General features: G+C 40.7%; 1 protein-coding gene across 1 annotated transcript; it reads right to left on the bottom strand.

Moving 5' to 3' along the window:
- Nucleotides 1-2107: 2107 nt before the first annotated feature.
- RBM43 (RNA binding motif protein 43) lies at nt 2108-15858 on the bottom strand. The gene is made up of 4 exons (XM_005573141.4): nt 15717-15858; nt 10115-10325; nt 7352-7440; nt 2108-6260 (listed from the first exon to the last, which is right to left on the bottom strand). Exons 1-4 carry the CDS (start codon nt 15717-15719, stop codon nt 5502-5504), a joined length of 1062 nt encoding a protein of 353 aa, XP_005573198.3. The 5' UTR covers nt 15720-15858; the 3' UTR covers nt 2108-5501.
- Nucleotides 15859-16089: the final 231 nt, after the last annotated feature.

A 16089-nucleotide genomic window follows, 5' to 3' on the forward strand; every position in this document is an offset into this window, starting at 1 on the left:
GGTCTCAGCCTCATTTCACCCAGCTCCTATTCAAGATGGAGTTGTTCTGGTTCACACGCTTCTAACAGTAGCTATTATCCCCATTTTATACATGTGCAATGGAAGTCAAAAGTCAGTAAGCAGTGTTGCCAAAATTCAGCCTCAGATCTATCAAGCTACAAAACCCATGCCCTCAGCCACTCTGCTCTGACTGCCATATAGGCGGTATCCTTCTAACACACAGGACTGCCTGTAAGTAAATGATGCTTACTAGCTTTGGGGGTACTGACAAAGAGTCAAACTCTGTAAAATATTTGAAGAGATTTATTCTGAGCCTAATATGAGTGACCATGGCCTGTGACACAGCCCTCAGGAGGTCCTGAGAACATGTACCCACCGTGGTCAGGGTACAGCTTAGTTTTACACATTTTAGGAAGGCATGAGACATTTAAGAAATACATTGGTTTGGTTCAGAAAGGCAGGACAACTCAAAGTGGGGGCTTCCAGGCTACAGGTAAATTTAAACATTTTCTGGTTGACAGTTGGATGACTTTATCTGAAGACCTGGGATCAATAGAAAGGAAATGTTCCAGTTAAGATAAAGGATTGTGGAGACCAAGTTTTATTGTGCAGAGGAAGCTCTCAGATAGCAGACTTCAGAGAGAGCAGGTTGTAAAATGTTTCTTACTGGACTTAAAACGGTGCCTGGCTCTTAGTTGATTGTCTCCTAGATCTGGAAAGGAAGAAGGAAAACAAAGGGGGAAAGGGATTCTCTATAGAATGTGGATTTTTCCCACAAGAGACTTTGCAGGGCAATTTCCAGTTATGGCAAGGAAATATATGTTGGGGTAAAACATTTTTATTTTCTTCCTTGTCATGCCAGATTAGAAAGCAAGTCACAATATACAGGGTTAAATAAAACCCATCTGATGAGAGTTTATGGTTTGTAGGGCATGACTCCCCAGACCCCTTCGACAAGAATTTGGGCAAGATACAAAATCAGACCTTAGTCCTCAGGAGAAGGGAAAGAAAGTTACTCAAATCTAAAAACAGACATTTTTTAAAAAACCAAAGAGTGTCAGTGAATACATAATGAAATACTACATTTTTATGGTTATGAACAAGCTATATCTTTCAGAAAATACATGCTATAAATGGGTAAAAAAGACAATATAAGATTAATATTATTTAATAAAATGATTTATTAAAATAAATTATTTAATTTAAATATTTAATTAAATATTAAATATTGCAGTCAACTTTCAGAGTGAGTCAATTAACACCAGACCTCCAGTCTAAGCCTCCCAGATACCAGGAATCACGTCAAACACATGAACTTGGTAGTGGTGTACAGGGAACTTGGTAGTGGTATACAAGGCCCACGTAGAAGACTCTTGCAAATAATCCAAGAAGGAGCTCATTATGTAATCCAGGATGCCCAGGTTTTGGGGGGTATGTGCTATGAAAAAGTATCCACCTGTAATTGTTGCACCTTGAGTTCTTGTTGTTTCAAAAAGTTCCAGGAAGATGGGAGGCCAAGGTGGGTGGATCACTTGAGGTCAAGAGTTTGAGACCTGCCTGGCCAACATGGTGAAAGCCCCCTCTCTACTAAAAGTACAAAAATTAGCCGGGCGTGGTGGTGCACGCCTGTAATTCTAGCTACTAGGGAGACTGAGGCAGGAGAATTGCTTGAACCCAGGAGGCAGAGGTTGCCGTGAGCCAAGATCGCGCCACCGCACTCCGGCCCGGGTGACAGCGCGAGACTCTGCCTCAAAAAAAAAAAAAAAAAAAAAATGTATTAGCCGGGTGTGGTTGCAGGTGCCTGTAATCCCACCTACTTGGGAGGCTGAGGCAGGAGAACTGCTTGAACCCAGGAGGTGAAGTTGCAGTGAGCTGGGACCACACCATTGCACTCTAGCCTGGGCAATAAGAGCAAAACTCTCTCAAAGAATAAAAATAAAAAATAAAAATTTTAACAACCAATTATTTTATCTTAGGATAAAAATTTACCATATAAGTTTTTTTACTATATCAATTGTATTTTCCTAAATTTATATTTTGATTAATAGACCTAAATACTTTTAGTCCTTTTATAAAACCTAAGAAGCCAAGAACAAACGTCTATGTATTTAGCAATTTGTTTTTTATTTTTAAATTGGGATATGATCCAGACATTTAATAAGTATCATTTAACATAATTTTAACATTTTAAAATTACATGAAAAGCTCATTTATAAATGTTTATTTCATTTATAATATTTATTTATTTCTCAATTATTATTCCTAAATTTATGAAAATTGAGATAGAACTAGTCATTTCTTTTATTAATCAGTTTTATAGACTGTTACCATCAAGGGTTTATATTGATATTAAGGTTTAAGTAAGAACCTTAAAGTTAAAAACAGCCACCCTGTTGATAACTCAGAAAAGTTATAGCTATTTTTATTACATCAACAATATTAATCATATTTATTTTAAAACTATATAAACAAAGATAATTTTGTTTTAGGCTTTATGACTTTAAAACATCTAGCAGAGGCAAATATAAAACTATCTGACCAGTAAACCCAGATAAAAATGTATGCTGACAATTTTGAAGACATTTCTAATTTTATTTTATCCACAATTTTAAAACCAATTAATTTATCAAAGATTTACTTAAGCCACATCAACTAAAAAAAACCGGGAGTTAATTACTATACATTTTATATGAGTGCTAATTTATTTAAACAAATCAGAATAAAATTTCTTAAGGGATTTCTGGCTGACTACACCAGGTTTTATGTAGATACAACATATAACATAATATATGTACATACACATAAACATATTTAAACACATATACATACATATAAAGATATCAGAACTTTTATTTTAGAATTTTAGTCGTGATATAGTAAAACACAAAAAAATTCACCAGTTTATAAAAATGATTAGACGCAAATTATTTTTCTGACAAAATGGGCTAAGGATAAGCTTTAAGCTTTTTTAATAGGCAATCTTATAAAGGTTGTGAATCAAATTTGGGATAAAGCAGTTTGAGTCACTCACCAATGCACTGAATTGAACAAAGAATAGTTAACTGTGAAAGTGTGCTGAATTATGTGAGTAGGACCAAAAGACAACAGTGATTTTTAACAAGGTTTATACAGTATTTTCTTGGACTCAATTCTTTGTTGTTGAAGATAAGAATGTTGCCATTCTTTTTTGTATAGGGAGGAAGGTTTTACATGGGAATTTCATCTTTGCTTTAAAAAAAAAAAACAGTAGGAAGGTCAAAATGACTTTCTTTTATATCTGCTGGTTTTCAAGTGTTTTTGTTTTTTATGTAGTATGTTAGAATAGCTGTTTAGAGAAGGATAAAGTGGGGATATTGTAAGAAGGGGAGGTGAAAGGTCAGGAAAAGAAAAAGTTCCAGCCACCTTTGAGACAGTATTTTTTAACAAGGCAATTATTTGCATCCTGAATGTATTTTGTTTTAATTTTTTTTAGCCTCAAGATATCAATGAAATATGCATATCTTATTTGGAGTATATGATTTTATAGCCTCCATCTTTTAGTTCAGTTTTAAGAACAACAGACTAAATGATCCCTGTAATGTTTGAATATGTTTCTAGCTGGAGTTCTAGAAAATATTCTGGCATGACTTTGAACTTTGAGAGCTCATTTCGTGGGTGCTCTGATTTAATGCCAACTATGCAAAACCCAAGTAAATGCAAGCACTGAATACACAAACGCCAATTAAATAAAAGCCCAGACAGAAAATAAAATACATGCTTACCAGTAAGAATGATAAGCCTTCTCCAAAGAAAGGGAAAAATTCCCTCATCCAAGCCTCAAGGTCCAAACCTTGCAGCTGAGGTCAACTGGGGGAAAATAATTCTACCCAACAGATCTACCAAACAAGAGGGGGAACAACCTCTCCCTAATCATATCCTAAATAAAACAGAACTCAAACCATATTTGAGAGTTCTATCCTAGAGATACTCATTGGGAGGAGAAAGGATGACCTGTGAAAGTCGTGGGGGTGTGGGGGGTTCAAAGGGCCCCAACACGGGTACCTCATGCCATAGCCCCAAAGGCCAGTGATTCTCCCTGAGGTGAGTCAGCTTTGTATCTCACTTCTGACACCATGTATGTCAAAGTCAAAATGAAAATGTAGACACAAAAGTCTAAATTTAGTGTTTTATTTGAGAAGGAAGAATTTCAATTCTAGGTGATCTTTAGTGTGTTCAACAAAGAGAAGGTTGAGGGTTTTATTTTAAACGAAGAATGTTACTTGTGGTCTTAAGAGAAAGCTCATTGGTATTAGTAAAGCTCTAGGGAGCTGGCAAGTTCCAACTGGTGAGCAATGGCCATAGGCAAAATTAGTCCTAGAGTTACAGCAAGTTATCTCAACAGCTATAGACAAAACTGGTCTCAGGTTACAGCAAGTAGTTTCAGTAGCCAGGCTCACAGAGAATTATATTCTTTGAGAAATATTATGTGTGTCAAGTACTTTTTCCCCCTAGCTTCTTGACTCTGTTTTAGTTGGGTGTGACAAGAATGACTCAATTCATATGAGAATCACAATTATAAGAGAACAATTATAAGAGAATCACCAATTTATGTAAGCACTTAGGCTAAAAAAGTAGTAGTAAAAACATCCTATGTGGCCAGCAGCCTTGAAACAATAGAATTTAGTCAAATAATGATTACCTGCATCAGATATGCTTTCCACCTAAGTAGTTTCCCCAGTGATTTTTGCCAGTATTCTAATTCTACATGGAGTAAACACAAACTGTAAACGTTAAGAAATTGCCCATAGCATAATAATCACCTTTCAAACCTCTCATATGTTAAAGTTACTTTTTAATAAATATTATTTTCTAATAATTTGGAGTTACAGAGAAAGTAAGATTCCCTCAAAGTTTGGTGAGTTTGCCGGTCACGGTGGCTCACGCCTGTAATCCCAGCACTTTGGGAGGCCAAGGAGAGCAGATCATGAGGTCAGGAGATCGAGACCATCCTGACTAACACGGTGAAACCCCGTTTCTACTAAAAAAATACAAAAAGATGAGCCGGGCGTGGTGGCGGGTGCCTGTAGTCCCAGCTACTCCGGAGGCTGAGGCAGAAGAATGGTGTGAACCCAGGAGGCGGAGGTTGCAGTGAGCCGAGATAACGCCACTGCACTCCAGCCTGGGTGACAGAGCAAGACTCTGTCTCAAAAACAAACAACAAACAAAAAAAAAGTTTGGTGATTTTTTTTTCAAAGTTTTATTCCTTAGATATTATCTGTATAATCAGATAGACTGGGCTAAGCCACAGCCTCATTCCTTGTCAACTGGATAACTTCAGAAAAGTGTTTTAACTTTTCCAAATCCTAGTTTCTTCCACTATAACATGAGAATAGTCAACACTGACAATGAAGGATGAGCATAAGGATTAATGAGATAGGGTGTGTAAAGCTAGCCTCATTCATGGCAATGGTCACTGCTCAGCAAGGGAAAGCAGCCCTTATGACTATATTGCTGAGATTTCATTAACTAACCTTTTGCCCTATTAATTTCATGACCCCTTTTTTAAACAGGTAAGTGTCAGAAGAAGATCCTATAATGTCAACGTGTGTCCTATAAAAGTTAATCAGGACTTCAGGGTATCTCGAACTTAATTGTTCACATGCCCAGTTGATCATTCTTTTCTCTTTCTTTTCCTTTCCTTCCAAAATAAATGTCTCTTTTCTAAGCTTTAAGTAAAGAGCATGTGACCATTCCTCAATGAGCTCTTTTACATGTTTTGCATTGTTTGGCTGAGAACCAACTTGAATGTTTTTTAGACAAATTGTGGTGATTTCACCATCCACTTTCTCCTGACTCAGAATGCAGAATTTTTTCAGTGTGCTTTCGTAAGATCTACACTTGTGGTGCAGGTAAAGAAAAACATCTGTGTCAAGCACAAGCATTTCTCCACTTCTAGCAGTCTCAGGTACTAAAGTCCTGACTGATGCCAAAGGGTTATTACTTCTCTGTAGACCCCTTTGGGGATTTTGTCTATTCCACTTTCTTCCCTCACTAGTAAAATTTCTGTCTTTTTCTAGGAGAGAACATGCTCTTACTAGCAAAGATTCTTTGAGCCTCTTGACAGCCAGAAATGATCCTTCCACGGAGATTCTTCCATTGGGTTTCAAAGGACTGAAGTTTAAACTCGGGATTTTTTTTTTCAGGTCCTTTACCAGAGTTTCTAGAGTAACTTCTTTCCCAAAAACAGAAAGATCAAGGATGGCATTTACAGAGCTGAAGATCTAAAATTAAAAAGAGAGAAATGAAAACAGTACTGCCTCGTGGGAGAGACTACATAAACATGTTCTTTTCTGCCATTTTCTTGTCTCTGCAGAAATTGCACTAAACCAGGCCCCAGGTGCCTGCCCCAGACTTCCTGACTTCTTGTACCAGGGCAGCCCATCAAAGTGATCCCATTTTGTTCAATTTGGGATTCACACTCCCTCACCACATACCCCAAAACAGAGGTGCTCAAATAATTTTTAGAGGCAGAATTTTTTTTTGAAACAGTTTTATGCAGAACCATACATATAAATTGCTCTGGTTCTGCTTGGATAGGGGTCCCCCAAGAGTCATTCCCACTCCCAGTCTAAAGTTCATCAGATGGCTGCATACAATTCTGAGTGTCTTACAGAATCAAGTTAGTAAACCATTGCTTTGTATTTTAACTTTTTCCTCTTTTTCTTATTTCCTGTCTCTTCAAAGCTTCTTTTTAATGTTCATTCTAATTGTGTTTTCCCAAAATAAGCCTTTAGGTTGGTACCTGCCATCATCCATGACAGTATAAGAGCTTACCATCACTTTAAAAGCATTAAGTGAGGCTGGGCGTGGTGGCTCACCCCCGTAATCCCAGCACTTTGTGGGGCTGAGGTGGGAGGATTGCTTGAGTCCAGGAGTTTAAGACCAGCCTGGGCAACATAGGGACACCCTGTCTCTACAAAAACTGCAAAAATTAGCCAGGCCTGGTGGTGCACACCTATAGTCCCAGCTACTCGGGAGGTTGAGGCAGGAGAATCACCTGACCCCAAGAGGCAGAGGTTAGAGTGAGCCAAGAGTATGCCACTGCCTAGGTGACAGAGCAAGACCTTGTCTCAAAAAATACACATTTTGTAAAATAAAACATTAAGTGACACACATAGAAAGATAAAAACAGATAAGGCGATAACCAAAATTTCAAGGGCCAGGGTTGGCCTTTAACACTGACTCAGGGAGTTTGCATTTTCTTTCCTAGAAGTCATGGAGTGAGAGCACTTTGTGTCTCCTGCCGTAAGAAAAACTTCAAAGAAGAAATGGGATACAGGACTATCAGTACACCTTCAGCATCACACCTTACCTTGTCACTAAAATGAGAGACTGTGAGTTCAGCATGTCTAGCCTTCCTTGCTAGCCGGTGTTTCTTTTGTCTGATGACATTCTCTGCAACTAAGTGGAAACACTGGCATCAAAAGTGTTTATGGCACGATACACTAATAATTTTTTAATAAAATAGGCATATTCAATTATACAAGAATGTCTAAGCTTTTTTCTACATTTTTCCTCTAAATTCAACATTCAGATCACTTTTTTGTTGCACTTTAACTCATTAAAGTTCATTTTATGTGTAAGTATGATCCAAATCACATGTTATAAAACACACAAGGCATTATATGCATGAATAAAAAAAATAAAGGTATATCCCCATCTCTGTTAACTCACAAGAAGACTTTACATTCTTGATTCAAGTTATACTATTCTGGTTTTCCTCCCAATTCACTGGCTGACCTGCTGAGTCTCCTTCCTAATCCTCCTCTCTTCCCATTCTCTAGATGCTGGCAAGACCTGGACCTCAGGCCTCATGCTTCTTTGCTAACCTATACCCATTCCCTAGGTGATCTCAACAATCTCCATGGCTTTAGACACCATCTCTACATGAATCGTTTTCAGAATTCTATCTTCAGCCTCCATCTTTCTCCCTTCTGCCTATAGAACTCTCTACCTCATTATCCTAATAGGCATCTCATTGACCCAAACTGAACTCTTGATAACTATCTCCCTTCCAAATGTATTCTATCCCCAGTGTTCTCTACCGCAGAAAATGACATTTAATCCATTAACATGTCCCGAATACCCACCAGTTCTTATCACCTGCCCTGCTACTGCCCTATCAAAACCAACGATGAATAGTAATTCGTCTTCTTCAAACACCCGCTAGGTTGCTCATTTAAGAAAAGGCAGTCCAATCTTGTCAATCCCCTGCTTGAAACCTTCCCTGTCACCCAGAATAAAATCCCAGACACCTTGCCATGATTCAGCAATTACTGAGCATAAACTGGCCCCAGCTCCCCATCTAACCACATTTCCTATCACTATCCCCCAGCTCATTCCACTCCAGCCACACAGGCCTCCTTGCTGTTCTTCCACACACCCAGCATGCTCCCCACTCACAGAATTACCAGTCCTTCCCTTGGCCTAGAATGTTCTCCCTGCTTATCTGCATGAATCATTCCCTTACTTGGCTTCTGCTCAAATGTCATCTAAACAGAGCATTTCCCTTCCTAGTCATCTAAAACAGCACTTTCCATCATATTCTATCCCTTTATTCTTCTTTATATCTTGTCGTAGCACTTATTATTTATGAATATATAATCATAAATAAAAATATTTAAATAAACAAATATCTAAGTTGTATATAAATAAAGCACCCAACATATTATAGATTCATTTGTTTAAAATCTGTCCAGATGTACATTTCAAGAAAAAAAGACTCTGCCTATTTCACTCATTGCTGTATCCTCAAGACCTAGCATGTTGCCTGGTAAATAATAGGTACTCAGAAAATATTTATGAATGAATGACCAAGGCCAATCTCTCCCTCTCAATCTCTCTCTGAGTTGCCAATTCAACATATAAAATATTAACTTTCAAAAACACTACCATCTCCTTAGAGAAATACTGAGCCACTGAGCCCCCGAGACCCCTCCTGCCCTCCCTTACCTGAACATCCCCATTGAGAAGAAATGACTTAATTAATGGTGACAGCTAAAGGTACTGAAAATCCATAGTGCCTTGGATCTTTCTCTGGACTCTGTCTTCCCTCAAGCAAAGCAAGGTCTCTTCCTCTGCTCCTACCCCCATGTGGTATGTTCACCTCCAAGAGCCTGGCATGGAGACTTGTTTTTCTCTGGCAATGTATTTTCTGCCAGCCACTAAGTTGTAAAGAAGGTTGCCCGTTCCATGAGGCTGAAGGGGTGTGTGTGCTCTGCCAACCCAGTTTCCTCACCATCTAAGTCAGGAATTGGGTGCAGGGAGCAGAATGACTCAATCTGATCTCAGAGTCAAGCCATACTTCTCAATTCAACTTTGCCAGTAATGAGGCAGATACGATATTAGAATATCTACTTATTCTAAAATATATAGTTGAGGCCACCTGAAAATTCCCAAAGTAGTCATCTCGTTTATGAGATTATATATCATCTTTATGGGGTTTTTCTCCATTTTGTCTGTATTTTACAGGTTTTCTACAATAAAATGTAACACTTTCACCCCAAGATACAGACAGATTCAAAATTCAGAAAAAAGTTTTCAAGAATTTGCCAGTCACTAGCAACTTTATCATGAGCCATTTTCATATCTTTTCTTCCTAAAGCAGTATCATGCCATTTGTATATTCACAATAAAATATTTTTTTAAAAAAAAGTTACTTCAGCCAGGCGTGGTGGCTCACGCCTGTAATGCCAGTACTTTGGGAGGCCAAGGCAGGCAGCTCACTTGAGGTCAGGAGTTTGAGACCAACCTGGCCAACATGGTGAAACTCCGTCTCTACTAAAAATACAAAAATTAGTTGGGTGTGATGGTGGACACCTCCTGTAATCCCAGCTATTCAGCAGGCTGAGGCAGGAGAATCACTTGAACCTGGGAGGTGGAGGTTGCAGTGAGCTGAGATCACACCACTGCACTCTAACCTGGGCAACAGAGTGAGACTGTCTCAAAACAAAAAAAAAAGAAAAAAAAGCTACTTTAAAATTTACCAGTTCTGTGGATCATTTTAATAAAATGTAATTTTTAAATTTCATTGAAGAAGTATTTCTAAAATTACAAAAATTTGATTTAGAAATACCTTTTTTTTCTTTGAATATTACATATGCAACTCCCTTGGTTCTTGTCGGATATATCACGTCTTCAACATCTCCACCCTCATTCTTAATGTCTTGGAAGTGGTTCTTTACTAATAGGGCCAATAATTGATCACTAAAAAGGCCAACTGGAAGACCAGCAACTACAGCCGTTCTTTCAGGAGCTTTGGATTCCTTGACATTCAAAACTGATGCCTGTAAGAGAAACAGTAGGTTATTCTTTAAAAATACAAGACTCTACGTAATAAAGGTGACATCACACTTCAGTAGAGAGAATATCTGATTCTATAAAAGTACTGGTGCAGCTGTTTAGATACTTTTTAAAAGGGGTATAGGGGAGTAAATCCTTGCTTCACACCATATACCAACATAAACTCTGTATGAATTTAAGAGTTAAATGTAAAAATTAAACCTTTCTTTTTTTTTTTTTTTTTTTTTTTTTTTTTTTTTTTTTTTGAAATGGAGTCCCTGTTACCCAGGCTGGAGTGCAGTGGCGTGATCTCAGCTCACTACAACCTCTGCCTCCTGGGTTCAAGCAATTTTCCTGCCTCAGCCTCTCAAGTAGCTGGGATTGCAGGTGTCCACCACCACACCCAGCTAATTTTTGTATTTTTAGTAGACACAAGGTTTCACCGTGTTGGCCAGGCTGGTCTCAAACTCCTGAGCTCAAGTGATCTGCTGCCTCAGCTGCTCAAAGTGCTGGGATTACAGGCATGAGCCACCACACCCAGCCACCCTTTTTTTCATAAGTTGAAAATACTGGTTAATATTTGTCTGATTTAGGAAGCCCTAAAAATAATGGAAGAAGTTACCATCCTTTTTTTAATAAGTTGAAAATATTGGTTAATATTTGTCTGATTTAGGAAGGTCTAAAAATAATGGAAGAAGTTACAAAGGAAAAGATCAAAAATATAAATTTAAAAATTTATTAATTAAAAATAAGTCAAACTAACCACAAAATATGGTATTTGGAGGTGGCTATATGTTTTCTTTACATTGTAGAGTCTAAAGTATGTGAGAGACTAAGAAACACATTCCCTACTTTGTCAGAATCAGGAAAGTTATCATAAAAAAAAAAAAAAAAATCCCTGGGCCATGTATAGTGGCTCATGCCTGTAATCCCAGCACTTTGGGAGGCTGAAGCAGGCAGATCACCTGAGGTCAGGAGTTCAAGACCAGCCTGGCCAACATGGTGAAACCCCGTCTCTACTAAAAATACAAAAAGTAGCTGGGCGTGGTGGCGAGCGCCTGTAATCCCAGCCACTCGGTAAACTGAGACAGGAGAATCACCTGAACCCAGGAGGTGGAGGTTGCAGTGAGCCCAGATCATACCACTGCACTCCAGCCTGGGCAGCAAGAGACTCCGTTTCTAAATAAATAAACAAACAAACAAACAAAGCCCTGGCAATAACATAGGGACTGCAACGGAGTAAATCCTGCCTTCCAGCACATATCTGAAGTCAGCCATAACAAATACACACTATTGCAGACCCTGCCACCATGCTAGACACAGAGTATCAACTGCAAGTAAATCCTTCCTTGGGCTCATTCTCTTTGAGCTTTTATTATCCAGTTAAGGCTTCTATTTAAATGTTTTAATTTGTCCCTCAGCCTCATTTCGGGAAATGGATTTATAAGCTTCTCCCAATTTTTATACAGTTAGTCCACCCAAGCTCAAACATAAGCTGTCCTAAGTTACCTGGGGTTGGACAGGACAGCTCATGGGCTACAGTAATGGTTAGCAGACCAGAAAGGAATTTGGGGCCCTCAGTTCAGAGGCCTCTCTATTCAATAGGACTCCACTGAAACTATTTCTGACCTACCAGATCAGGAAGACAGTGTAAGCACCCACACACACACATACACACACATACACACACACACACCACACACACAATGTCCTGTCCATCCCAAGAGCCCCATAAAATGAAAGTAAAACAATTTTAAAAAGAAGCCCGGGCACGGTGGCTCACACCTGTAATCCTAGCACTTTGGGAGGCCGAGGCGGATGGATCACCTGAGGTCAGGAATTCTAGACCAGCCTGGTCAACGTGGTGAAATGCCGTCTCTACTACAAATAAGCTGGGTGTGGTGGCAGGCGCCTGTAATCCAGATGAAACCCGGTCTCTACCAAAAACACAAAAAATTACCCAGGTGTGGTGGTGCACACCTGTAGTCCCAGCTAGTTACTCCAGAGGTGGAGATAGGAGGATCGGAGGATCACTTGAGCCCAGGAGCTCAAGGCTGCAGTGAGCCAAGATGGCACCACGGCACTCCAGCCTGGGTGACAGAACAAGGTTCTGTCTAAAAAAAAAAAAAAGCCTGAATGAACACTCCAGAGAGAATCTGCTAGCATTTATATCCCAGAGCAAGTTCTCCCCCATTTATGGGATTTGAAGGGGCCCCAGCCTAAAAATCATAAGTACTTGCATGATTTTAAGTAAAGTATGGAATGCAGACTGGGCAAGGTGGCTCACACCTGTAATCCCTGAACTTTGGGAGGCCAAGGCAGGCGGAGTTCGAGGACAGCCTGCCAACCTGGTGAAATACCATCTCTACCAAAAATAACAAAAATTATCTGGGCGTGGTGGCACATGCCTATAGTCCCAGCTACTACTTGGGAGGCTGAGACAGGAGAATGGCTTGAATCTGAGAGGTGAAGGTTGTAGTGAGCACCACTGCACTCCAGCCTGCCTAGGCAATAGAGGGAGACTTTGTCCCAAAAAAAAAAAAAAATCATGGAATGCAAAAAGAAAAGAAAGAAAAGAGAAAGAAAGAAAAAGAAGAAAAAGAAAGAAAGAACGAGAAAGAAAAAGAAAGAAAGAAAGAAAGAAAAAGAAAAGAAAAGAAAAGAAAGAAAGAAGAGAAATAAAGAAAAGAAAAGAGAAAGGAGAAAAGAAGAGAAAGAGGAAGGAAGGGAGGAAGGAAGGGAGGGAGGGAGGGAGGGAGGGAGGGAGGGAGGGAGGGAGGGAGGGAGGGAGGGAGGGAGGGAGGGAGGGAATCCATTTGACCCATTTGCTGGGAACATTTTCCTAGAAGTGGAAAAGGAAAAATACACATAACATTGGACCAAAAGGAGAAAAAGTAATCACAGCACACTATTGGGACCTGCTATAAACAATATTTACTGTTTACATTATTATTGGTTTTTACCTTTAGACAAACCTGCTAACTCTTAAAAAAGGCCAGGTGCAATAGCTCACGACTGTAACCCCAGCACTTTGGGAAGCTGAGGTGGGCAGATCACTTGAGGTCAGAAGTTTGAGATCAGCCTGGCCAACATGGTGAAACCCCATCTCTACTAAAAATACAAAAATTAGTGGTGGCAGGCACCTGTAATCCCAGCTACTCCAGAGGCTGAGGAACCAGAATGGCTTGAACACGGGAGGTGAGGGTTGCAGTGGGCCAAGATCGTGCCACTGCACTCCAGCCTGGGTGACAGAGTGAGACTCTGTCTCAAAAAAAAATAAAATAAAATAAAAACAAAAATATTGAAGATTTAAATATGGCTACAAAAAAATAGAAGTGCTCAACCCTGTCAATGTAAGAATAAAGGCAGGGACATCATATCAGAAAGCAAAAGGCATAAAGAAAAACTTTATTTTTCTAGTGAAGATTCACTCACTCATTTGTGTTTATTTCTTTTGGGAGATCTTTCTCTTTTTTCTTTTTTCTTTTTTTTTTTGAGACGGAATCTCGCTCTGTCACCCACCCTGGAGTGCAGTGGTGTGATCTTGGCTCACTGCAACCTCCACCTCCCAGGTTCAAGTGATTCTCCTGCCTCAGCCTCCCGAGTAGCTGGGACTACAGGCACCAGCCACCATGCCCGGCTAATTTTTGTATTTTTAGTAGAGACGGGGGTTTCACCATTTTGGCCAGGCTGGTCTCGAACTCCTGACCTCGTGCTCCACAACCCCCTTGGCCTCTCAAAGTCTTTTTTTTTTTTTAGACGGAGCCTCGCTCTGTTGTCCAGGCTGGAGTACAATGGCACGACCTTGGCTCAGTGCAACCTCCGCCTCCTGGGTTCAAGTGATCCTCCTACCTCAGCCTCCCGAGTAGCTGAGACTACAGGTGGGTGCCATCACGCCCGGCTAATTTTTGTATTTTTAGTAGAGACTCCTGACCTCACGTGATCCGCCCGCCTTGGCCTCCCAAAGCGCTGGGATTACAGGAGTGAGCCACCGCGCCCGGCAGGGGATCTTTTTCTGCACTCCAACAATATCCAAGAAAAACATGCAATTAATTTAAACTCAGGAAATCTTACTTCAGTTCCATGCCCTCATTAGTACTAATACTGTATTTCTTTATTTGAATGTCTACATGTAATTTATCTTTAAAATCAAAGAAACTTCTCCCTGAACCAGTATTTTTAGGAGAAAAAAACATAAAGCTGTAAATTTTGTTTGGTAAGAACTAGTTTCTATGAATCATCTAATGAATTAGTACTTCAATGACTTGCCAGTATTTGTCCTTCGTTTCGTAGGTTGGAGAAAGTATGGCTAATACAGATAATTTTACTGAGGTCAGTTATGAATAATGAGGGTTATTAATCTCTTCTACCCACGATTAAGATAAAGAATTGTCCTAGAGAAAGACAGTCCTTTCAAGGACTTTGCAACCAGCAGCTTTTAGCCAAGAGATACTAAGGTGATGGCGCTTTTCCTTGCATCAGTATTGTGTTATAACAGACTTGGCCATCTTATCAGAAAGCAAAAAGTATATAGAAAAACTTTACTTTTGTAAGTAAGGCATTGGGAAGAAAAAGAAGATTCATTCACTGCATTTGTTTATATTGATTTTCTCAAAATCAGTTGTTCATTTTGAATGACGACGCCTTTACCGCCACGAGGTCAACAAAAACGCACTTGCCTCTCACAATTGCTTTTGCATTTCCGGGACTCTAGCATTTCAGAGCAGGAATTAAAGGCCTTGCCAAGGCTTTTATGCGATTGATGGAAACAAAACAAAACACAGAGGCTACATTTTGAATTTGCTAACTTTTCTTCCTCACCAGCACTAATAGTAAAAACGTTCTTTGTGTCTCTAGAGGGAAAACTAAGACCACAAAAGACAAGAATTCGCACCAAGGCAGACATAAGACATGAGGATGTCTTCCTGACTTGCGTCCTCGTTCTTACCAGCCCTTTTCTAAAGGCACTGTGGCCTCCATTTCTGGCTAATCAGTCCACTTTTGTTCCCCCCGAGGCGTGGGAGGCCAACAGTTAAGCCCTAATAGCCTGCGAAGCAGCTCCTCGAGGAAACGGCTGCGTCCCCGTCGCCTGTGCAGTGGGTGCGGGAGGTGGCAGCCTAGTCCTGCGCTTCTGGAGCGGGCCTACACCGCACCGCCGCATGTGAATTTCAGGAGCACGCAGTGCCGCCACCCGGGAAGTTGCAGCGAGGCTGACCTGAGTTTGCCCGCCGGGGTGGACGGCTCTCCGGGATCCCCAGGGCCCCTCCGCGCGCCGCCCCTTCCCGCGCAGCCCTGCACCCTGGCCCGTCGCGCCCGGTTCCGCGCCCTTCTAGGGGACCATGGCGACGGTGCAGGCATGGACCTGCTCCGCAAAATCCAAAGCAAAAGGAACTTGCCATGGCGGAGGAGAGACGCGCCCTCGGCGGCCGCAGGAAGCCCACAACCAGCGGAACGCGGGGGATGGGGAGAGGAGCGAGCAGGCAGGTTTTGGTTTCGTTTTTTTGTTCCCGCTCCCTTGGAGGCTACGAAGAAAAGGGCGGCCCTTCCACCCGATCCGGCTGTCTGCTACCTCGTGGCCTGTGGGTGGGAGCTCGGACTCCGGAGGGCTGTTGCCAGCGCCTGCCCAGACGCCCTCCGTATTTTTGCAACTTTTGGAAGCACGCTGGAGAGAGGCCGAGAGGATTCCTCGACAGGAAATTTGGGGATTCTGTGGCTGATTCATCAATTATTGCAATTTTGTTTTTACCCGTTTTGCTAAGCAGCAGCAAC

Source organism: Macaca fascicularis, chromosome 12 (assembly GCF_037993035.2).
Source record: "Macaca fascicularis isolate 582-1 chromosome 12, T2T-MFA8v1.1".
Taxonomy (NCBI): domain Eukaryota; kingdom Metazoa; phylum Chordata; class Mammalia; order Primates; family Cercopithecidae; genus Macaca; species Macaca fascicularis.

Bases quoted from the DNA above. Each gene is read 5' to 3' on its own strand.
- RBM43 (XM_005573141.4), bottom strand. The intron at 7,441-10,114 runs GTATTTCTAAAT...GTTTCCACTTAG, and splicing joins AATATTCAAAGAAAAAAAAG to TTGCAGAGAATGTCATCAGA. The intron at 6,261-7,351 runs GTAAGGTGTGAT...TTTTAATTTTAG, and splicing joins TCTCTCATTTTAGTGACAAG to ATCTTCAGCTCTGTAAATGC.